Below are 23,508 nucleotides of genomic sequence, written 5' to 3'. Positions count from 1 at the left end.
CATCTTGTCTTGCATTGAAATGATATATTTATAGCAATTCAGTGTTCAGTTCAACAGTATAACATAGCAGTTGCAGTGACGAAGTAGTGTTTTTCGTTCCATTCTGTGTGATATTACTAACCTGTCCAGGCCCTATTCTTTGGAACTCTCTTCCGAAACCATTTTGCCATACCACTACCCTTCCTGCCTTTTTACAGGCCTCCTCATTCAATCGGTGCTCCTAAATCTATTGCCACACTGGCCAGTAATTTTTTCCCATATGAACTGCCTTGAATTAAAGCCATTCTACAAATGCAGGTTGTTGTTAAACGTTGGAAAACTGGCAAAATTTGTGTAACCGAATATTGTATCGTAGATAGCGTATACATTGTTTCCTTCAGATGGTCCCCTTGAAGAAAATTTAGTTCAACACCAAGACTTTGAATCTCTTGGAATTTTTTTTTAAAATTAGAAGTTTAAATTAAATGAGGCATGGTCTGGTAAAGTTAGTGGCTCATATGTGATGGGGTACATGGACACTGAGGTCTTGCACATTACCCACAGCTCAGTTGGTTGTGCGCTCACTTCTGAGTTAGAAAGTCATGGGTTCCAGCTCCATTCCAGGTCTTGCGCACTTATCCTAGATTGACACTGCCAGCATTGAAGGGTGCTGCACTGTCGGAACATTAAGCAGAGACCCCCTCTGTTCTTTCAAGTGTAAAAAGATTCCATGGCACTATTTGAAGAAGAACAGGGATGCTCTCCTGGTGTCCTGGCCAATATTTATTCTTCAACCAGTACCTAAAGCTGGTCATGTATTTGATTTATTTCAGGTCACTTATTCCATTACTGTTTGTGGGACATGCTGGCTGTAAAGCACTTTGGAATATTCTGAGGCTATGAAAAGTGTTATGTAAATGGAAGTTCTTCTATCTTTCTCTGATCCTAGTTAGTGAGCATCAGCAAAGTGTTCACCTGTAGTAAGGGCTCATTCAAATCCTTATCTAACATCTACACATCTACAGGGGCGGCGCAGTGGTTAGCACCGCAGCCTCATAGGTCCAGTGACCCGGGTTCAATTCTGGGTACTGCCTGTGTGGAGTTTGCAAGTTCTCCCTGTGTCTGCGTGGGTTTTCTCCGGGCGCTCCGGTTTCCTCCCACATGCCAAAGACTTGCAGGTTGATAGGTTAATTGGCCATTATAAATTGCCCCTAGTATAGGTAGGTGGTAGGGAAATATAGGGACAGGTGGGGATGTGGTAGGAATATGGGATTAGTGTAGGATTAGTATAAATGGGTGGTTGATGGTCGGCACAGACTCGGTGGGCCGAAGGGCCTGTTTCAGTGCTGTATCTCTAAACTAAACTAAACATATCCAGCAGACATCAGTGGATAACATGGAGCAGTTGAAATTCTAGCTGGCTTTTATTTTCTCCTCCTTTGCTCAGGCACGTTGAGGCCAATTTTGCGATCCACTGATTCATTGGGGGAAAATCCGGAAATTAGGTTTTAAGCAGAACCAAAAACTAACTAGAAAAATATGGCAGATAACGTACAAGTCTTTCAGATATCGTTTTTTCTTTTTAGTTGCTATACGGTTTTTGCATTGCAGCGTTTAACCACTCCAGTGGAGTTTTTTTTCACAAGTTAATTTCTTCAAAGTCAGAGTAGCTACATGTCAAATCCTTTGTAGTTTCTCAGCCTTTGAGGTGGCCAGTCATAGATTTACAATCAGTAAATGTAGTGAGCTTGGAGTATCAGTCACCTTGGGTGATTGAGGTCTTAATATAATTAAGATATTTTCAAAAAGAGCATTATGTTTAGGCAAGCAGTGTTTTTCAGTAAAATTTCTATCAAGTACTAAAGATAGAATAATGACTCTTTAAGATTAGAGGTCAAATGACTGAGTTTATAATCTACTGGTTCCCCATAAATGTCTGGATTAAAATCCTTTATTGATGATATAGGATTGCCTTTGTCCCTGTATAACATCACTGCTGACAGTGATATGATTGAACAATGCTATTTGCAACCAAAATCAAACTTTTAAAGGCGTAGTGTGAGTATGCTTCTGCTTTTTTAATATAGTTAATCTTGACTGAATTTGAAATAATCAAAAGAGAAAGGTGGACACTTGGAATACTGCATTCAAAGCTGATTGAGATCTTTTCTCAACCTTTTTGCTACTGAGGTTCCCCCCCCCCCCCCCCCCTCCCTACCCATGTTAGAAAAATTCCACAGATCCCTGTAACACAAGTACTTTATAAGTATAAAGATTAGTTATACAATCAGACATATTAAACAGAGGAAATAAGGGATCATGTAGGGGAAGATTGAGTAAATTAAAGGGAAATGACAAGGCAATAGATCAAGGTAGCAATAAAGGTAATGGTAATCCAAGTATGGCAGGAAGGGACAGTGATTGCAAACGTAAGAGTGTGCCAGCAGATAGGCCCAGAGTTTACAAAAACAGTAAAAAAAAAAAAAAAAACTGGATTAAGGGCTCTGTATCTGAATGCCTGCAGCATTTGCAATGAAATAGATGAATTGTCAGCTCAAATAGAAATTCATATGTATGACCTGATGGCCATTACAAGGAAACCAAAGCCAGGACCTGAATATCCAAGAGTATGTGACATTCAGGAAGGACAGGAAACTGGGAAAAGGTGGTGGGGTAGTTCTGTTAATTAAAGAGGGCATTAGTACGATAGTGAGAGATGACCTTCGTTCTAAAGATCAAGATGTAGAATCAGTTTGGGTGGAACTAAGAAATAGCAAGGGACAGAAAATATTGGATGTTCATTGGCTACCAAGCAGCAGTGGTACTGTAAATCACAGTATAAATCAGAAAATTAGAGGTGCATGTAACAAGGGTAATACGGTAATCATGGGGGATTTCAATCTACTTATGCACTGGGTAAATGTAATTAGTACTAATGTGGTGGATGAATTCTTGAAATGTATGCGAGATTGTTTTCTAGAGCAGTAGGTTGAGGAACCAACTAGGGAATGGGCTATTTTAGGTCTAGTATTGTTCAATGAGAAAGGCCTAATTAATCTTGTTGTAAAGGAGCTTTTAGGAAAGAGTGACCATAATATGATAGAATTATACATTGAACTACATCACTTTCGTACTTAATCAGAAACGTGGGTCTTAAATCTAAGCAAAAGAACCTATGAAGGTATGAGGGGAAAATTGGCTATGGTTGATTGGGAAACTACATTAAAAAGGTATGATGGTAGACAGACAATGGCTAACATTTAATGAACTAATACATCGTTTACAACAAAAATACATTCCTTTAATGCACAAAAGCCCAGCAAGGGAAGTGTTCTAATCGTGGCTAACAAAATAAATCAAGCATTGTATTAGATGAAAGGAATAGGCATAGAAAGTTGCCAGAAAAAAGGTAAGCCTGAGGATTGGGCACATTTTAGAATTCTGCAAAGGAGGACCAAGAAAAAGATTAAAGGGAAAATAGAATACGAGTAAACTAGCCAGAAACATAAAAACAGACTCTCAAAGCTTCAACGGGTATGTAAAAAGGAAAAGATTAACAAAGGCAAATGTGGGTCTGTTACAAGTGGAGTCAGGAGAATTTATAACGAGGAATAAGGAAATGGCAGAGAAACTAAAATACTTGGTGTCTGTCTTTGTGGAGGAAAATACTAAACCTCCCAGAAATGAGGGAAAATCAAGGGACTAGTGAAAATGAACTGCAAGATATTAATATTAGTTTTTTTAAAAATGTAGAGAAATTAATGGGACTTAAAGTTGATAAATCTCCAAGATTTGATTATCTACATCCCAGAGTGTTGAAAGAGGTGGCTGTAGAGGTAGTAGATACATTGGTGGTCATCTTTCAAAATTCTATACACTCTGGAATGGTTCCTGCAGATTGGAAGGTGGCAATTGTAACCCCACTATTGAAGAAAGGAGGAAGAGAGAAAAGGGGAACTATAGACCTGTTAGTCTAACATTAGTCATAGGGAAAATGCTAGAATCTGTAATAAAGGAAGTGATAACAGGACACTTAGAAAATAATGGTAGGATTGGGTAGAGTCAACATGGATTTATGAAAGGGAAATCATGTTTGACAAACGTGTTGGAATTTTTTGAGGGTGTAACTATCAGAATAGATAAGGGGGAACTGGTGGATGTGATATATTTTTAGAAGGCTTTTAATAAGGTCCCACACAAGGGGTTAGTAAACAAAATTAGAGCACATGGGATTGGGGGAATATACTGGCATGGATTGAGAACTGGTTAACAGACAGGAAACCGAGAGTGGGAATAAATGAGTCATATCTGGATTGGCAGGCTGTGGCTAGTGGGGCACTGCAAGGATCAGTGCTTGGGCCCCAGCTATTCACAGTCTATATCAATGATTTGGATGTGCGGATTAAATGTAATATTTCCAAGTTTGCAGATGACAAAAAAACTAGGTGGAAATGAGCGTTGTGAAGAGGATGCAAAGACACTTCAAGAGGATATGGAGAGGCTAAGCGAGTGGACAAAAGTTTGACAGAAGGAATACAATATGGAGAAATATGAGGTTATTCACTTTGGTAGGAAAAACAGAAACACAGCATATTTCTTAAATGGCGAGAGGCTGGGAAGTGTTGAACTTCAAAGGGACTTGGGTGTCTCTTGTTCATGAGTCACTGAAAGCTAACATGCAGGTACAGGAAGCAATTGAGAAGGCAAATGGTATGTTGGCCTTTATTACAAGAGGATTTGAACATAAGAGTAAAGATTTCTTACTGCAATTATGTAGAGCTTTGGTGAGATCGCACCTGGAGTATTGTGTGCAGTTTTGGTCGTCTTATTTAAGGAAAGACGTATTTGCCATAGAGGGAGTGTAACGAAGGTTCACCAAAACTAATTCCTGGCATGGAGATATTGTCCTATGAGGAAAGATTAAATAGACTGTGCCCTTATTCTCTGGAGTTTAGAGGAATGAGAGGTGATCTCATTCAAACATACAAAATTTGTACAGGGCTCAACAGGGTTGATGCAGGAAGGATGTTTCCCCTGACACAGTCTCAGAATAAGGGGCAGACCATTTATTGCTGAGATGGGAAGGAATTTCTTCGCTCAGAGGGTGGTGAATCTTTGGAATTCTCTGTCCAGAGTGCTGTGGATGCTCAGTTGTTGACTACATTCAAGATTTCGCTTAGATAGTTTTCTACATATGATAAACATCAAGGGATATGGGGATAGTGCAGGAAAATGATGTTGAAGTAGGAGATGCCATGATCTCATTGAATGGCAGAGCAGGCTCGAAGGGCTAAATGGCCTACTCCTGCTCCTATTTCTTATGTTCTTAAGCTCTTAAACAAAAATATTAAATATGTGAAACATGTTGCTGGTTCTGAGCAAAAATTCTGTCAAGACGTGGAGATCTGGACTCTTAGATATGCAGCAGAAAGACTCCCTCTGTGTTATTTACCACATTCATAACCAAGTAATGAGGTAGATGTCATGCAGAAAAAAAACTTGTTTCATGGAGGGAAGACTCTGGGTAAAAGCAAACCATAATTGAATAATCAAATATTGATTCCAAGCTCTATTCCTGACAGAGAGTTTAAAATCCCCTGAAGTGGAGCCGTGCATTTCCCATGTCGTAGTTGGTGGTGAGTGAATCTGGTACATGACACTGGATTTAAACATCAAGGTGGCTGATACCCTGCCATCAGCCCTATGTAACCTCACTCACCACACTGAAGGCATTTGCCCCATTTTGTAGTTCAAGGGGAAACTCCTGAGACTTGGGTAGACAGCTGCTGGAGACTGAACCAGCAAGAACCATCTCAGTGCTTGGAAATGGCCCAGTATTTTGGGTAAACTGCAGTGGGGCTGATACTTGGACACATTTTGGAGTCCTTAATCCTTAGTTGTAAACAAGCTGCTAAACTCTCTGCAGTCAGATCAGTAGAGTCTGTCTGTCAGGGATAGAGTTTGGAATCCATATCTGGACACACTGTATTTGCTTCTTGACACTGAATCACTGTAACCATTGATCTCTCATTTGCCCCTTCCCCATTCAGCTCCAGCATTGCACTGTCTGGCTCTAAATAAGTCTACCTTTAATTGTCACACTTCCTGGAAGAATCCGAGGATTTTGAATTCTTGCTTTACTCTCCCTCAACATGTTCCCTTTCCTTGTATGGAGTTGTCTTGAATATCACATTGCATTTAATATTGATTCTAAGGAGCAACTGGGCTTAGAGGTTCTTGTTCCATTTTTCTTTATGTTCAAGAAATTGAAATTGAGTAATAGAGGTTTTCATCACCCTGTGACTAAATCCCAACATTATGTTGTGGACATTTTGCAGTACAGGCAGAAAGTATCAGTTGTGACATCGAGAAACATGATAATGGATGAACCTAAGCAACAGTTTATCTACTTCACCTTGTTTTCACACCCAATCATATAGGTCGCCAACTGAAGGGGAATTGTCTGTTGATCAGTTCTCTACCCCTGTATAGTTCAGTGTGTGGAACACTCAGGGACTCTGTTAAAGTGAATAAACCAGAGACTGAAACTATGCTCCATGAGGGATCTATATAGCTGCGGTTTCTGGGCGAACCACTTGGCACCATTCTGAGTCCGATCACTTGTATCATGCACCAGCTTTAGTTTGTGTAAGCAGTTTCTTGGGCTGGTGGGGGGGGGGGGTCCCCTTGAAATCTCATCATGGTCTCCCAGTTGAGAATCCCTGTTTTATAGTACATTATATATATATTAATAGATAATCCACTTTCAAACAGCTTCATACACAATATCAATCTATGTAAAGTTGTTTTAGAGGATTTGCCTTAATACTATAATATTCCAAAAAGGCCCTGCACTTAAATTCTCTCTTTGTTGTATTTATTTCCTGCATATTACTGCCAAGCAAGTTTTCATTTTAGAGTATAAATATTTCCCATGCCAAAATGTGTCTCTTCGTGTTCACTGCACTTGTAAATTTGCTTGAGCATTTTTAATAAGATTTATCAGCAAAACAGTCACCTGACATATTTATGCACTGGGCAATTTGTGCCCTTGGAGCCAGATTTGAACTAGTATAGGAGAAAGAGGATAAGTTGGATGTGGGATAGGACAAATTTTAAAATACAAAAAGGATTTTGTTTGCTTCTTAGATCAGTGTAATTTTTGCAAGTAAATCAATGGCTGATATCACCTATTGACTTATAGAGCTATTAGGCTTCAGTTTGAGATTCCTCGAAATTACCAGACTTAAACATTTAGAATGAATGCTCCTCTGTTTGTGTCACCACAGTACTTGATCACAAATGATAAATACAAAGGCAATTTCAGCCCAACTAGCTCATCTTTCATGGAAACATGATCCCCAACCTCTTGAATGGCTTCTCAGCTTTTGCCTTTCTCCACTACCTGGAGAAAAGCATTTCAAATATTGACCATTTTTTTGGCATGAGGAATTGCTTCCTAACATTACCCTTAATAATGAGTTCTGAGAGTATTTGAGGAAATTATGGGAATTGTAAACATGGAGCATTGGGGGTGGTGTCACAGGAACTCCGTTTGAGAATGGTGTTCCTGAGGTCTAACAGGATTGTGGATGGGGTTTTGAAGCATTGGGTTGCTGGGATCTGCAGTATTGTGGGGACGGGTTCCCAGGAAAATGGAACCCAAACTTCTATTGGTCCCATTAAAACCATTAAACACCCTCGCCCCATATGTTCCTGCATGTTGGCTACCCCCACCACCGCTTTCCTCATCATCAGCCGATTTCTGTCTTTGTGTTCTTCCTTCAAGCAATTAAGTGTAAATTTTCTGCTTGTTAAAATTAATGGACAAAAAACATCATGGGCTGGGGCTGCATGATTTCCTGAGTGGATCCCGATTACCAACTTGTACAATCTTTAATAATAAATTAACATATCAAATATATTCCCTCATAACATGCTCTAAATTTATTGTTTCTGGGTTTTTTTTTACATATGTTTTAAAATTTGCACTAAGCCTCAAAAATAGTTAAGGAGATTTTTTTTAACTTGAATGTACACAGTCAAAAGCATTGACCGACTATACATAATGTTCTTTCAAAACACAAATAGCTGATATTCCCAAGATTTTCTTTATAGAGTTTTATACAATTGTGCTGTTCTCTTTTAGAAGTTCCTCAGTTGTCTGAAATAAAAACTTTGAAAATTCAATCTCCAATTTGTTTCAAAGTCTTTTGAAAAAAGCGACAAAACTCAAATCCTCAAAAGGATTAGGGGATGTAATCTTCTGCCCTTCAACTGCTGCTGATGCAGAGATGGAAAGCAGAGAAATTCTACATGGATGTAATTGAAAGCTCTATGATGAGGTAAAAATATTGAATTAAAAATTAGGTACAGTGGGTGGGGGAGAGAGTGGTAAATGAAAAAAAAAATAGACCAAGATTAACCATGATATCACCCAACAGCCAGAATGTGGAACTATAGAGTCCGTCACATTCATGGGAGGATCCAATTAAAAAGATGATGTGATACTGTTATGATGGTGCTTCTGTATTTTTTAAAGTTTTATTTTGAGGACTCATGTATTTTAGAAATATGGACATTTGTTTTATTTGGGAAAACCGAAAAGGATTCCATGCATGTTTTTTTTTTTCACTGAAGTCTTCAGACGATCTTTTGGACTTGGTTTTTAAACAACCCTTACTGGCAGTCACCTGTTTGCAGATAAATACCCAGCAGGGGCTTTTTGACTTGGAGAAGATGTTTACAGTGAAGTGACTGGTCAAGATTTATAGGGATCCAGGAGGCTTGACTCTTGAGATATTGTTTTTGTTTTTGCTTTGGACAGTGTTTTGGGGTGTGAACTATTTTGAAGGCATTTGAAGAAAACCGCCAAGAGAGCAGACACCATCAGCACTCTCTTCCATCTCTTTCAGAATCAAGTGCAAGAAATAGAGAAATTGATGCTGCATGCCTCCTGAAAGGCCTACCAGAAACCCCTGTTGACACATTTCTCCTGGAAAGCATGGCAAATTGATCTTCAACGTCGCCTAAAAAGAGCTGTTCTAGAAAGATCTCAGTGACAGCTGTCTACGCGTATTTGGGATGCCAAACTAATAAGGGACAACTGACATTGTTCCATATCTTTTTTTTCCCTTCAAGAATTAGCAAGTATTTGGCCGACGTGTTCTCTTTTGCCTTGTTTTTTTGTAACTGAGCTCTAAAAAGAAAATCTCTATTTTTTGGTTAACGTGTGTGTGTGTGTGTGTGTGTGTGTGTGTCTAAAGTAAAAAGGGAACTTTCATATTTCAATCTGTTGATGCTTTGCTTCGGTACTGGTTAAGTCTTATTTTATAATAAACTGATAATTTTGTTGTTTATTAAAGAAACCTGGTTAGAGTAGAGTCTGTGACTGACCGTATCGGTAGCTGGTTAAACATTTAAATATATGTTGTGACCTGTGGAGAAGTGGAACTAGAAAAGACAGTGCGCTCCTCCCACCTTGGTAGTAACAATACGATTCATATAACAAAACCAATACTGTTGATCTATGACTTTTGAATGAAAAGATGGAGCATTTTTAATATGTAAGTAGATAAATATTCTAAATTGAGCAGTCATGAAAGATATTGTGTGTGTCAATATACAAAATATATGTCAAATAATTCTACCTTTGAAAACTACAGCGGATATTTCTCTGAAAGGTACAATTTGGTGGGAGCTCTTGGTGATACCAAATCAATAATTGTACTTCTTTCATAGTTTCCTTCCTTTCTTATGTACTGCCCTCACACATTGATGTTGTGCATGACTGTTCAGACTTATTTAATCAGCAGATGTGTTAAGAAAAAGGATTCCTGTGAATCTTTTAATTTATTATAAAATGGATGATAAATAGACTTTATTGATTTTATGATTTTGCTGAAGGAAATTGACGCACTATAGAGGGCAACGTATCATTGTTGCTTTGCAATAATTCCCTTAGTTCCACAATTTGATTCTCACTGCTGAAGACAAAGCACAAGCTCACAAACTATTGATAGTTCAAAAGATGGAACTAAGTGTTCTGTGGCATTTTGCCATGTCACTAATTTGTGACAATCTCAGACAATCATTATTCGAATATTATTGTATATCCTCAGATGTTCTTGAGGCATGTGGTTAGTTATGGCAAAAAGGTACAGCAGCCAAAGTATTCTTAAAAACTGCGGCAATTGCTTATATGCTGTAGTTGTCCTGTCCCTTCATCCATGTACACAGGGGAACACTGGTGTTTTTGTAATTTTATCATTGATGCCCTGTTCCCCTCCCCATAAACAAGCTCTAAAGAAATGCAGAAAGGGAAAAATACTACTGCCAAATGTATATTTAAAGAAATATGCAAGATGATTTTACTTTGAATTGGGTTTATCTTGTTTCTATCTGTTTGAAATAACTTTTAAACAATATACCACATATTATTGATATTAATGGGGATGTTCTGTTATTCAAGTTGGTGTGTTCAGAATGACTGCTGATATTCAAGAGTCTTGCAGTTATTCCCTTACAAGTGAAAGGTATGGGAAGCAATTGCAGAGTCCTAGTAGCTCAGATGGGGCAGATCTTCTGGTGGTAGAATGTAGAGTTGAATTTTAAAGGACCATTTGAGACAGAAGGAAAGTCCGACATCGTGATGTCCCTTCCGGATTTTTCTGTTGGTGGCTGACATGGAGGGCGGACTTCACACATCCAAGAGGCAGAAAGGCAATTAAGGTAGTTAAGAACCCAACATATAGCAATTTTATTCTTCATTTTGCATTTAACTGATGGCGCATGGGAACCACAGGGCTTCAGGGCCTCGCTTGGTAAAAGGAGGTGACGAGATTGGACTTCAGTGTTGGCATCACTGGAAAGCCATTGGATGAGGCAGAGTCACGGTAGTGAGGGTGGAGGAGGGGAGCATCGGGAATCACTTTCAGGAGTGGGGGTCAAGGTGCCAGCTCTGCAGGGCAACCACGCCAGGGCGCCATCGGAGCAGTGACACCTCATCGGAGGTCACAAGTGAGGGGGAAGGGCAGGGGGTCCCATTTGCCTTGAAGACCTTGCACTCGGAGAGGCAACCTCTCGTCGGCCTTTTTCATCCTGGCTTTGAGGCTCCCATTGAGGAGGCGAAGCAGCAGAGAGGGAGGGAGGAGCATGAACTGGCAGGGGCACCATTGCAGCTTGGGGGCACACAGGAAGACCAGCCTCGGGAATGGAAGGCTGGAGAAGAATGCTTAAGGACACACCAACAGCCTCCCGTGCGCAGATAAAGCTCCAGAGAGGGTCTACCAGCCGAGGCCCAACTAGCCGCAGATGTTGGAGTGGCAATGTGTTTGAAGACTGCCCTTCTCTACGGAGGCTGTTAGTGATCTATGTGCCATGATGCAGGATGAGCTGAACCCCATGGGACTTGTTGGGCACCCAGTGCCAGTGACATTGAAGGTCGCCATGGCACTGAACTTCGATGCCACCGCATCATTCTCGGGATCCACTGGAGATATGTATGGAATCTCACAGTCTGCGGCACATCAGTGCATCAAGGAGGTCACCAATGCCCTGTTCAGGAGGACCGGTGACTGTGTGCGCTTCCACACTGATCCAAAGAGGGCCATAGAATTTGAGGCCTTCGCTGGATTCTCCCCGGTGCAGGAGGTCATTGACTGCACGCATGTGGTCATTGAGGCACCGACAGACCAGCCTGCTGCTTTCATTAACCGGAAGGGCTTCCACTCACTCAATGTGCAGCTGATCTGTGATCACCGCAAATGGATCCTACAGGTGTACACACGATTCCTGGGAAGTAGCCACAATACCTATATACTAAGGCAGCCCCAGGTGCCAGACTTTTTCCATGCCTCGTGCGCATTCAGGGATGGATCATTGGAGTTAAGGACTACCTGCTGAGAATATGGCTACTGATGCATGTGAGGAACCCATGCACGGATGCAGAGGAGAGGTACAACACCTGCTGTGGGTCAACCTGAGTGACAATCGAGCAGGCCGTTGATTTGTTGAAGATGGGATTCAGGTGCCTAGATCGATCCAGTGGAGCCCTTCAAAAGGCCCGGCGAGGATATCGCATATTGTGGTGGTCAGCTGTGCGTTGGACAACCTGGCACTAGAGTGGGGGGGGGGAGGCGTTGACCAGTGACAATCCCCCCACCCCCCCACCTTTTATATGGCACACTTGTACATCCCTGCTGACTTGAGAGGGACGTGGACCTGGTGGAGAGTCCAGGTACCTTGTCCCCTTCTCGCCTTGCCACTGTCGTATGGAGCTCATAGAAAAAACAAAAGAGTGGAGGTCTGCATGCATCTCCAGCAGCCAGTGATTAGTCTGCTAGATCTGGCTCTCCATGAGATTCACCAGTGTCTCAACAGAGGAGGCCAGACATGCAACCGGCAGAGACAGTGAAACACCCAAGATCTGGATGGACTCCTCCGTCATCTGCGCTTGGATGCGTATAGCCTCTGGCACCTCTGCCAGATGTTGTGTTACCTCTCACTGCAGCTGCAACATTTCCTATGTTGCCGGCAACCCCAGAGGCACAAAATCAGTCTGGGGCTCAGCATGGGCCTGGCCTCCCACAGTCCTCTGCCTGTGGCCTCAGCTGTCATAGCACCCATCTGAGCCTAGGCACATCTGCGCTGTGCTCACCAGGTTGTGTGCCAGAATCTAAACGCAACCGGATACCCACTGACATGAGAGCATTTGCGCTGATGGAGGGTGCGAGGGAATGATGTGACTGTGCACCCTCTGAGTCTGTCCCCCAGCCTCTTCAGCTCCTTGCTCCTGTCATTCAGTTTGATCTACATGAGAAAAACTAGATATTGAAGGGGTTAGAGCTTGCCCATCGTGACATTCTAACCATCCCAACGTGCTGCTCCATTAATGCAGTGATGATTGCATGGGCAGCATGGCTATTTGGTACCAGAAACACCCTTGTACCCCAGGAGATTCTCACTCACTCTTGGGTAGATACTACTGGCTCACCATCATCTATGGAGCGGCCGCCTTGCTGCCCTGCCATTTCCATGTCATTGTCCTCCATCGGGGTGAGGACATGGAGATAAGGCACACCACTGCTGCTTTTGGCACACTGCTTCCTATTATGGGCTGTCTGCTCCTACAGACACAAAGTTAGTCTGCCAGTGGGGGCAAGCCCCAGACCTCTGGTGATAGTCCAGTGCTCCATGATGGGGGCAAAGACATGCCTCCTGTGTACGGGCCGTCCCAAGGGACTGTGTAGAGTTTAACAATGACTGATATGTGCCCTCACCAAGATGCAGCCCAGCCAGAGGCATCATGTCCTAATGCCCTTTCCCAGTGAATATGACTGAGTGGCCACTACCTTAAAGCTAAACACTCCCTCTCTCTGAGCCATGTGCATTGCCCAAAAGGTCCAAAGTGTTTGGCGTTCTTGCCTTAGTAGCCTGGATGAAGTCATTGACCCACTTCCTGCACTGGATCCATGTCCTCGGGGTGACCCCACGGTTGTTCACCTACTCCGCAATCTCTGTCCAGGCTTGCTTGGTCAGGCATGCAGGTCTCCTTCTCCCGTCCCGGGGGAAGAGGACAACTTGCCTTTGCATTGCAGCCTGGAGGAGAACTTGCAGAGAGGCATCGTTAAACCCAAGGTCTTCCTTCAGCCATGATCACTGCAAGCTCATGATCAACTCCTTGCCTATTCGGCAGCATGGGCAGTAGCCAAGGTCCAGGGGCCAGCACAGGTGGCAGCCAAGGTACGGGGGAACAGAGGGCATTCGGCAAGGCTTTCTTTCTATCCAGGCAGAAATAAATGCAGGGCTGGCAGCCTTTTAGATATAGCGCCAGCATCTGCCATTGCATCAGATGACTGCGCCATCAGCATCCCCTTCCCTCTTCAGGCTCTTAATTGCTCAGGCCCCACACCTCCCCATCCGTAATTGGCCGGCCACCGCGTGATTGTGGTCGGCCAGCTGCATTTCACTCGTGCAGCGACGACACCCATTTCCTGTGCCCCTGCCGAGAGCTGCACTGTCACTTTAAAATTCAGCCCATCAACTCTACCGACCTGTGATGTTTTCTAAAAAAAAAACAGTTCTTGTTCGAAAACAAGGGAGAATTGGGAATACTGTTTTGAAATGTTTAACCTGTCTGATTTATTTTCTTAAATTAATCTAGCAGTATTTAAATTTTATGTATCTGTTCCTGATACTGGTACTCCTGGTTTGGGAGGAGAGGAGAGATGAGTGGCAGTAACTGAGTTCCATTATTCTCCATCTACCATCTGGAATTCAGGAATCTTGCTGTAGTGGCACAAAAACTGACCAAATAGATACACTGTTTACCTTTAACTAATGAATGTTAATAAGTTTCTGGTATTGCTGAAAATAGAGACATGTTGTTGAAGCTTTTTGTCTTGCATTCATCAGGGCAATCTGCAAGAATACCGATGTAAAGGAAAACAACAACTTTATATTGTATGAGAAGAGAGTGCTGATTGGTTGGCAAGTGAACTCTGATTGGTAGAGGCATTGCCATGGAGAATGCACCAGTTTACGGTGACTGACAGTTCCAAGCTTTGTTTGAAATTTAAACCAGGCAGCTTGACTGGTGAAGGCATTGCCCTGAGGAATGAACCAGCGAATGGCTGTCACTTATTTATTTAGCTGAAACAGGCACGATGTTGGTACATGTTCTTTCTGTTTGCAAAGAACAAGGCCCTGTATTAATATATGTAACTTCCAGTACACGCAAGTGCGCCATACTGGGAGCCCTACTGACATAAGGAGCATCTTAAAGGAGGAAACAGAGGGGAAAAGTATAAAGAGGGAATTCCAGAGCTCGGGGCCAAGGCAGCATGACCACTGATAGTGGAGCGATGTAAATTTAGTGGTGCAAAAGATTCCAGAATTGGAGGAGCACAGAGATCTCAAAGACTTGTACGGCTGGGGGAAATTAGAGATATAGAGTGAAACAGGGCTGTGTTCTCGCACCTACACTGTTTGGGATCTTCTTCTCCCTGCTGCTCTCACATGCGTTCAAGTCTTCAGAAGAAGGAATTTTCCTCCACACAAGATCTGGTGGCAGGTTGTTCAACCTTGCCCGTCTAAGAGCGAAGACCAAAGTACGGAAAGTCCTCATCAGGGAACTTCTCTTTGCTGACGATGCTGCATTAACCTCTCACACTGAAGAGTGGCTGTAGTGACTCATCGACAGGATTGCGGCTGCCTGCAACGAATTTGGCCTAACCATCAGCCTCAAGAAAACGAACATCATGGGACAGGACGTCAGACATGCTCCATCCATCAATATTGGCGACCACGCTCTGGAAGAGGTTCAAGAGTTCACCTACCTCGGCTCAACTATCATCAGTAACCTGTCTCTCGATGCAGAAATCAACAAGCGCATGGGAAAGGCTTCCACTGCTATGTCCAGACTGGCCAAGAGAGTGTGGGAAAATGGCGCACTGACACGGAACACAAAAGTCCGAGTGTATCAAGCCTGTGTCCTCAGTACCTTGCTCTACGGCAGCGAAGCCTGGACAACGTATGTCAGCCAAGAGCGACGTCTCAATTCATTCCATCTTCGCTGCCTCCGGAGAATCCTTGGCATCAGGTGGCAGGACCGTATCTCCAACACCAAAGTCCTCGAGGCGGCCAACATCCCCAGCATATACACCCTACTGAGCCAGCGGCGCTTGAGATGGCTTGGCCATGTGAGCCGCATGGAAGATGGCAGGATCCCCAAGGACACATTGTACAGCGAGCTCGTCACTGGTATCAGACCCACCGGCCGTCCATGTCTCTTCTTTAAACACGTCTGCAAACGCGACATGAAGTCCTGTGACATTGATCACAAGTCGTGGGAGTCAGCTGCCAGCGATCGCCAGAGCTGGCGGGCAGCCATAAAGGCGGGGCTAAAGTGTGGTGAGTCAAAGAGACTTAGCAGTTGGCAGGAAAAAAGACAGAAGCGTAAGGGGAGAGCCAACTGTGTAACATTCCCAACAACCAATTTTATCTGCAGCACCTGTGGAAGAGCCTGTCACTCCAGAATTGGCCTTTATAGCCACTCCAGGCGCTGCTTCACAGACCACTGACCACCTCCAGGCGAATACCCATTGTCTCTGGAGACAAGGAGGCCAAAGAAGAACAAAGAACAGTACAGCACAGGAACAGGCCATTCGGCCCTCCAAGCCTGCGCCAATCTTGATGCCTGCCTAAACTAAAACCTTCTGCATTTCCGGGGACCGTATCCCTCTATTCCCATCCTATTCATGTATTTGTCAAGATGCCTCTTAAACGTCGCTATCGTACCTTCTTCCACCACCTCCCCCAGCAGCAAGTTCCAGGCACTCACCACCCTCTGTGTAAAGAACTTGCCTCGCACATCCCCTCTAAACTTTGCCCCTCGCACCTTAAACCTATGTCCCCTAGTAATTGACTCTTCCACCCTATGAAAAAGCTTCTGACTATCCACTCTGTCCATGCCACTCATAACTTTGTAAACCTCTATCATGTCGCCCCTCCACATCTGTCGTTCCAGTGAAAACAATCCGAGTTTGTCCAACCTCTCCTCATAGCTAATGCCCTCCAGACCAGGCAACGTCCTGGTAAACCTCTTCTGTACCCTCTCCAAAGCCTCCACGTCCTTCTGGGAGTGAAAGAAGAAGAGTGATTTGAAAACAAGGATGATAATTTTTAAACTTGAGGCGTTGTAGGTCCTTGAACCAGTGTAGGTTAGTTAGCACAAGAGGGATGGGTGAACAGGACCTGGAGCAAGTTAAGGTATGGGCAGCAGAATCTTGGATGAGCTGAAGTTTATGTTGGGTGAAAGATGGGTGGCTGGCCAGGAGAGCATTGGAATAGTCATTAGTAGAGGTAACAAAGACATGGATGAGGTTATCAGGAGTGGCTAAGGCAGGGTTGGAATCGGGCAGTGTTATGGTGATGAAAGTCAGCAGTCTTGCTAATGGAGCGGATATGTGGTCAGAAGTTCATTTGACTCGAGCACTACACCAAGGCTGTGAGTGGTCTGGCTCGGCTTCACACAGTTGCCAGGGCGAGGGATGCAAATGGTAGTCAAGGAACGGAGTTTGTGACAGGACCAAAGACAATGGTTTGTTTCAGTCTTTTCAGTAATTCATTGGACCAAATGTCTGCTCATCCAATACTGGATGTCAGACCAGCAGAATTAATTCACATGTAAGACAAATTCAATGAGAGCATAACAGAGTAGTGCCATTTTAAAAACTAAAACAACTTTGGTTTTGTAAATATTTGAACCAAATGATGCTCAGTTTTTATTTAAGCTGTAAATATTTGAAGTCTGCAAGTGTGATACAGTAATTGTCTAATTAGGTTTAATCCTATCCATTGAATCAGTGTTGGTGCTTTGATATCTGTATTTTTTTTGGCAATTACTCTGTTGTTGTGGAAGTGCTATTAACTTAAACTACTTTTCAAATTTCAAGAAGGGAGAAGATTAATGCATGCCTGAAGAATTTGTCCATTTTTATAAATAAATGTGTACTTGACTGGTGGAAAGGTGGATCATTAACTTCACATTCAGTAAAGTCGTGGGTTGTGTTTTTGCATCTTCAGTTTTTCCTGCACCACTGATTTGCCGACCTCAGCCATCAGGAAATGCACGCATTTAGTGATAAAGTAATTGTCTCAATTAGGTTTTATATCTCCATTTGATCACTGCAGGTGATTTGACTAAATTTTGTTTTGAGGAGGCAGGGTCTTGTACAGGACTGCATTTGTGTACTCCCTGGAAGTTAATTTGCACTATTATTGATGGAAACTTGAGTGGCGGATGTGAGATTCAGTGAGAGAAAGGAAGCAGGATGGGAGAATATTTATGATAGTATTTGTAAGTGATTTTCGATTGGACTTGCACATTCCCCTGTACAAGTTGCTAATCTGAATTGTTATCTAATTAAAATTTGCTTCAAATAGTAATTTTTGTTCAGTATCAACAGTATCGTGAATTTCAATCCAAATATTTGATTTCACTGTTCATTTTTGAGATTCAAAGCAGGGAGAAAAATATATTTGTAGAAGATCAGGCTGAAAGCGAAGACAAAAAAAAAAATCACGTCCTGATCAGAGAACTCCTCTATGCTAATGATGCTATGCTAGTCACTCACACGGAAACTCAGCTATAAAGATTCATGGACTGTCTCTCCCATGCCTGTAACTTGTTCTTCCTGACTATGTGTCAAGAAAACCGTGGTCATGGGACAAGGTGTTGCATCTCTGCCCCTGATCACACTAAATAAAACCCACTAGAAGTGGTTAGCAAATTCTGCTACCTTGGGTCCACAGTGACAGACAATCTGTCCCTTGAGGCAGAGCTCAATACACACATAGGGAAAGCAGCTACCACCTTTTGCCGACTTGTGAAACGTGCATGGGATAACACCAAGCTGACCTTTAGTACCAAGCTGATGTTTTATAAGGCCTGTGTTCTCAACACCTTGCTGTATGGCTGTGAAACATGGGCTACTTACAGCTACCAGGAAAAGAAGCTCAATAATTTCCAGCTTCACAGTCTGCGGCACATTTTGGGTGTCTCCTGGCAGGACAAAATCAGAAATGTGGCAGTCCCCTCAGGCAGAGCTCCCAAGTGTGTTGGCACTAATCAAACAGAGGCGACTTTGGTGGATCAGACAATTACGCAGGATGGGAGACGGTCACATACCCAAGGACCTTCTGGATGGTGAGGTAGCCGGGGCCAGACGACCAGTGAAGCGCCCAAAGCTCCACTTCAAGGATGCTTGCAAACGTGACGTGAAGGCCCTAAATGTCGACTATCGCACTTGGGAGTCACTAGCTGGGGAAAGAGGGAAATGGCAACACATCCTGTGGACTGGTGTGCACGGCCATGACGACTAGTTGCTAAAGCAGCTTGGCAACAGATGCCAACATCAAAAATAACAACTCTCATACGGCACATGAAGCTGTCAAGTGACGCTTTGTGCCAGAACTTGCCTCTCGAGGATTGGCCTTCACAGCCATCGGCAAAGATGTGCCAAGAGAAGACATCCCACCTAAATGGATTGTTTGCTATATGTCCATCTTTCGAAGATGGAAGGATGCCAACCAACCAATATGTTTAGTAATGGGTTTGGTCCAAACCTGAAGAATGAGGACCTCACAAGCAGGTTGTGGAGAATGAAAGATGATGTCTGTGCATTAAAGTGGCTATAGCCCACTGTCTATTCTGGGGACTGAAAGGGATCGATCATAAGTGCTTTGGGACCTGAAGGGGTTGTGATATCTCTGTCTAACTGGGACAGGCATGCTGCATGTCAGGAGCCCTTACTCAAGAATTCTGTGTTTCATGTCTCTTTATTTTTCTGTAATTGTTGATTTGTAACATTGTTAGATCAATAATATGTTAAAAGCAGCCAGTGATCTTGGTGACTAAAGGTGTTGCACCAGCAAGCATTGTAAACATAACCAATTGATAACAATGGGGTTGGATCTAAGATAATGTGACAGTCCCTAACTGAGCCCAAAGGAATCTCGATCATTACTGGCTTTGGTTAAAATTGCACCAACAGGAAGAGAAGTCATGAATTACTCAAGATTGCAATACCCCACCCCACCCCCCTGCCGCCCTGAGGTAGGATTTGGCCCTGAAATCCTTGCTAAGCAAGAAGCAGAAGGTTTTAAAAAAAAAAAAGGGGGCACCCTCTCCATTGAGCAGACATATAGGCCACCCCCATCCCACTAAACCACCACCATCCTGGCTGCATTTCCCATTTTAACCCACCTTCTGGCTGCCAAGCACTCTTTTTTGTTTCTCTCTTCTTTCTCACCACCCCCCTGCCCCCAAACCACCAGCTGCAGTTGCCCATCGCATGTTACCCCCTCCAGCTTCATTTTTCCTTTTATTAAAACCTTTATCCTAACTACAATTACCACCCCCGCCCCCAACCATGGTTGGCTGCTCAATGCCTCAATCCTCTGAGTTTTTCTGAGTTCTTCTTCAGCATTGCTTTCCTCTCACTTTCCCTTTTTCTCTGCTGCTCCCTTCCATGTTGGCTCCATTAACCTCCATCCTCTAATCCTGCTGGGCCAGAAAAATTTAAATTAGACTTGACTATCTTTGTCAAACATCACGAGATACAGATCAATATGCTATTAAAATGATAGCACATTTTCCTTCAGGTAACACTAAGACAGGACGGGGGTTCCTTGGATGTGTTTTGGGAAATTCACAATGCATTCCAGAGTGAACCTACAGTCAAATGTGATCAGAACTTAGTCTGTAACTAATTTTTGTCTTTTTCTTTAGATCTTCAGGCAGTTTTTTTTCCACCAATAAAATGTTTAAGCTTGCCTGTTGTTCACATCATCTTCTGTTACAGTTATAAGCCATCTTTATTGCAGTTTTGCATCAATACTTACTTCAGTTTCTCAGGAATGTATAGAGCAGAAGATTGAAATGTCTGGAATGCAGGCTAAAATGAAAAGTATTTTCATGCTTCTTTGTGCACTTTGAGCAGCTGTAAAGTGGAAGGTTCCAAAACAAACTGTTTTGAGTCTGGAAGAAAAAAAAATCCATGTTGGGTTAAAAAAGGAATTGATAGTTGTCAAAGCCAGGCTTTCAAGCTGTGAGGTCAATGTCTACCGTGGTGAAACTGCAACCAAGTCAATGTCTGGCCTTCAAAGGAGAACATGGTTTTTGATAAAGAAAAGGCTGTGAATATTGGCAATGAAATACAAACAGAAACTGCTACAAGTACATAACTGGCTAGTCAGCATCTGCAAACAGGAAAAGCCATTTTTCCCCAGAAGATAACTTCCCTCCTGTTTATGTCCAGCTTTTTGTTTTATGGAAGTCATTGATATTTATTGTTATTTTCTTGAATCATTGGCTAAGCACCCTATAAGCTACAGAGGTCAGGTTATCTCTATATTTTACAGAGGTGTTTAACCATTTGACTTTGTTGTGTACTCTATGAATAAAGCACAAATGTAGAGACCTGGAATCACTTAAGTGATAAGGATGCTGCAAAAGGGGACTTCACGATCTTTCTAGAAGGATGAATTAAGATGGACTCAATAGCCATCTCATCCATAATGATCTTGTACAGCAGAGAAGGGTGTGTTGGGATAGCATTCAGAGAAGAGTGAGGAGGATGGTTCTTTTGATTAAATTGTGAAGAGATTTTAAAAGAATTAAACTTCTCTTCATTGGAGAAAAGATTAGGGGAGAATTTCTGTCTCCTCAAGCCAGCAAATCGATTTTCAGCTCACACACCATGGTGCTAAAACCATATGATTATAATTATGGTGCTCCTTAGATGTCAGGAGTAGCTTTACTATTGCAATTACCTCTACAACAAACCACTAAATAAAAAATTTCAACTCATGCTCCCTGGCTTCTCCCTCTTTTTTTTTTTTTTGCTCATTCTCTCTATTCTATTCTAACAACTTTATATGTGCTTTTGTTAAATATTTGAAATGCTTTATATACCAGTTTTTCTTCTGTGTTATCATGGTCCCCACCATCCATTTTAGAGTTGGGATCCACAGCTCAAAAGAGGATTTTTTTTTAAGACAATTCAGCTTCTGAGGTCTAATAATTGTTATGAAAGTGCTTCTATATTTGTTGTTAAATATGTTTTTGAGGTTTTGTATGTAATTGTGAAGATGGATTCATTGGAAGGCTGAAGATTTCATAGATGCTGGACTTAGCTTTGTTGTTGACAGTTCGTTGAAAGGACACTGAGATGTTGTTTAAAAACAACCTTGCTGGAAGTCATGTGTTTTAAGCAATAATCAACAGAAACCTTGATGACCTGGGGAAGATGTTTACAGAGAAGTGACAGGTCAAGATTTATAGGGGTCAGGAGGCTTGACTCTTGAGATAATGTTTTTGGTTTGAACAGCGTGTTGGGGTGTGAACTGTTTTGAAGACAGGTGGAGAAAACCAGCAGCCACCATCAGCTCACCCTCTTCCATCTTCTTGCGAATTTCCTGAGAATCAAGTGTAAGAAATAGAGAAACTGATGCCGCATTTCTCCTGGAAAGCCTGCCAAACTGATCCTCAACTTTGCCTGTAAAGAACTGCTCTAGAAAGATCCCGGTGACAGCTGTCTATATGTATTTGGGATGCCAGACCAAAAAAGGGACAACTGACATCTTTCCATATCTTCTCTGTTTTCTTCAAGAATTAGCAAGTATTTGGCCAAAGTATTCTTTTTTGTCTTTTTTTCTGTAACTAACCTCTGCAGAGAGAATTTCTGAATTTTGTTAAGTGTGTGTGGGGAATTTAAAAAGGGGAACTTTCATATTTCAATCTGTGTGTTAATGCTTTGCTTCATTACTGGTTAAGTCTTGTTTTATTATAAACTGATTTTGTTGCTATTTAAAGAAACCTGGTTGGTGTAATTTATTCTGGGATAAAGAGTAGAGTATATGATTGACTGCATCGGTAACTGGGTAAACATATTAAAAATATATGTTGTGGCCTGTGGAGAGTGGAACAAGAAAAGACAGTGCATTGCTCCTGCTTCTGTCATAACATAATGCATGCTAACATATTAAGACTTCGCTGAGATTTTCCAGCACCAGAGGAAGCATGACTTCTTGATGCTTTGGTGGCCCTGAGATCCCAGTGATCTCCTGACTCATCAGGGGTTAGAATGTTCAATAGTGCAGATTCTGTAGATTGCTTAATTTATATGATTACAGAACTGGAAGACAAAATACAATGAGTAGATCATTCCCTTCAGAATAGTAGCTACATCCCATTAACAGCTTTTTTAAAGAAAAAGCGACATGAACATCTGTTTAAGAACATCATTGGAGATTACTGGGACAAGTATAAACTTAGATGATCAACCTCTTTATGAGCAGCATTGCCCTTTCTGGCAATATGAAAAAAACAAAGTGACTGCTGACAACGCAGCGACCCGCTGATGACATCAGAGCGCTCCAAGCTGCACACAGCGCAAATGGTCTGCTGCGCAACCTATGTCTTGCCTTGCCAGGACTAACTGGCGCATGCGCAGAAAAACTCTTTTTCTCCCCCACCGCCCACCCACCCCACCCCCGGCCACTCACTCCAAGCTATTTGCTGCCCCCCCACCCTAGCCGCTCGTTCGCCGCTTCTTTCTCCCTCCCCCATTCCGCTGTCCAGCTACTCACTCCCCGCCTCCTCCCCAATCCCTCCAGATGCTAGCTCTAAGCCGCGGGCCACTTCCCTCCTCTCCACCACTTGCTCCGCCTGAAGAAGCAAAGCGGGCCACGAGGGGTGACGGGGCGATGTAGGAGCGAGTGGCCGAGAGGAGGAAAGTGGCACCACCCGCATCCTAGAGCTAGCGTCAGAGGGATGGGCAGGTGTTGGGGGGGAGCGGGCGGCTGAATAACAGGATGGTGGGGGAGAGAAGCGGGAGGTGAGCGGCCGGAGAGCGGGATGGCACTGAACCTATGAACCTTACAGAATTACGGAGGGTGTGCAGCACTGTCAGAGATGCTGTCTTCTGATGAGACTTTAAACAGTGCAATGTTCTCCGAGTATCA

The 23,508-nt window shown here is 42.9% G+C and overlaps 1 protein-coding gene across 3 annotated transcripts in view; it reads left to right on the top strand.

Moving 5' to 3' along the window:
• LOC137385179 (ubiquitin-conjugating enzyme E2 E1-like) overlaps positions 1-23,508 on the top strand; it is a 130,158-nt gene that overhangs the window by 60,300 nt on the left and 46,350 nt on the right. Inside the window, exon 4 of one of the 3 annotated variants that reach the window (XM_068060167.1) lies at positions 14,395-14,506. The exons of 1 other annotated variant lie outside the window; for it this stretch is intronic. In XM_068060167.1, the coding sequence (XP_067916268.1) occupies positions 14,395-14,491 (97 nt within the window). In that variant the 3' untranslated portion in view covers positions 14,492-14,506. Of the gene's footprint in view, positions 1-8,894; positions 8,929-14,394; positions 14,507-23,508 lie in introns of those variants that run through there. One more of the 3 variants, XM_068060196.1, reaches the window with a different exon arrangement.

The sequence above is a fragment of the Heterodontus francisci genome, chromosome 2 (genome assembly GCF_036365525.1).
Source record: "Heterodontus francisci isolate sHetFra1 chromosome 2, sHetFra1.hap1, whole genome shotgun sequence".
Taxonomy (NCBI): Eukaryota; Metazoa; Chordata; class Chondrichthyes; order Heterodontiformes; family Heterodontidae; genus Heterodontus; species Heterodontus francisci.
This window is presented reverse-complemented; position numbering and strand designations above follow the sequence as displayed.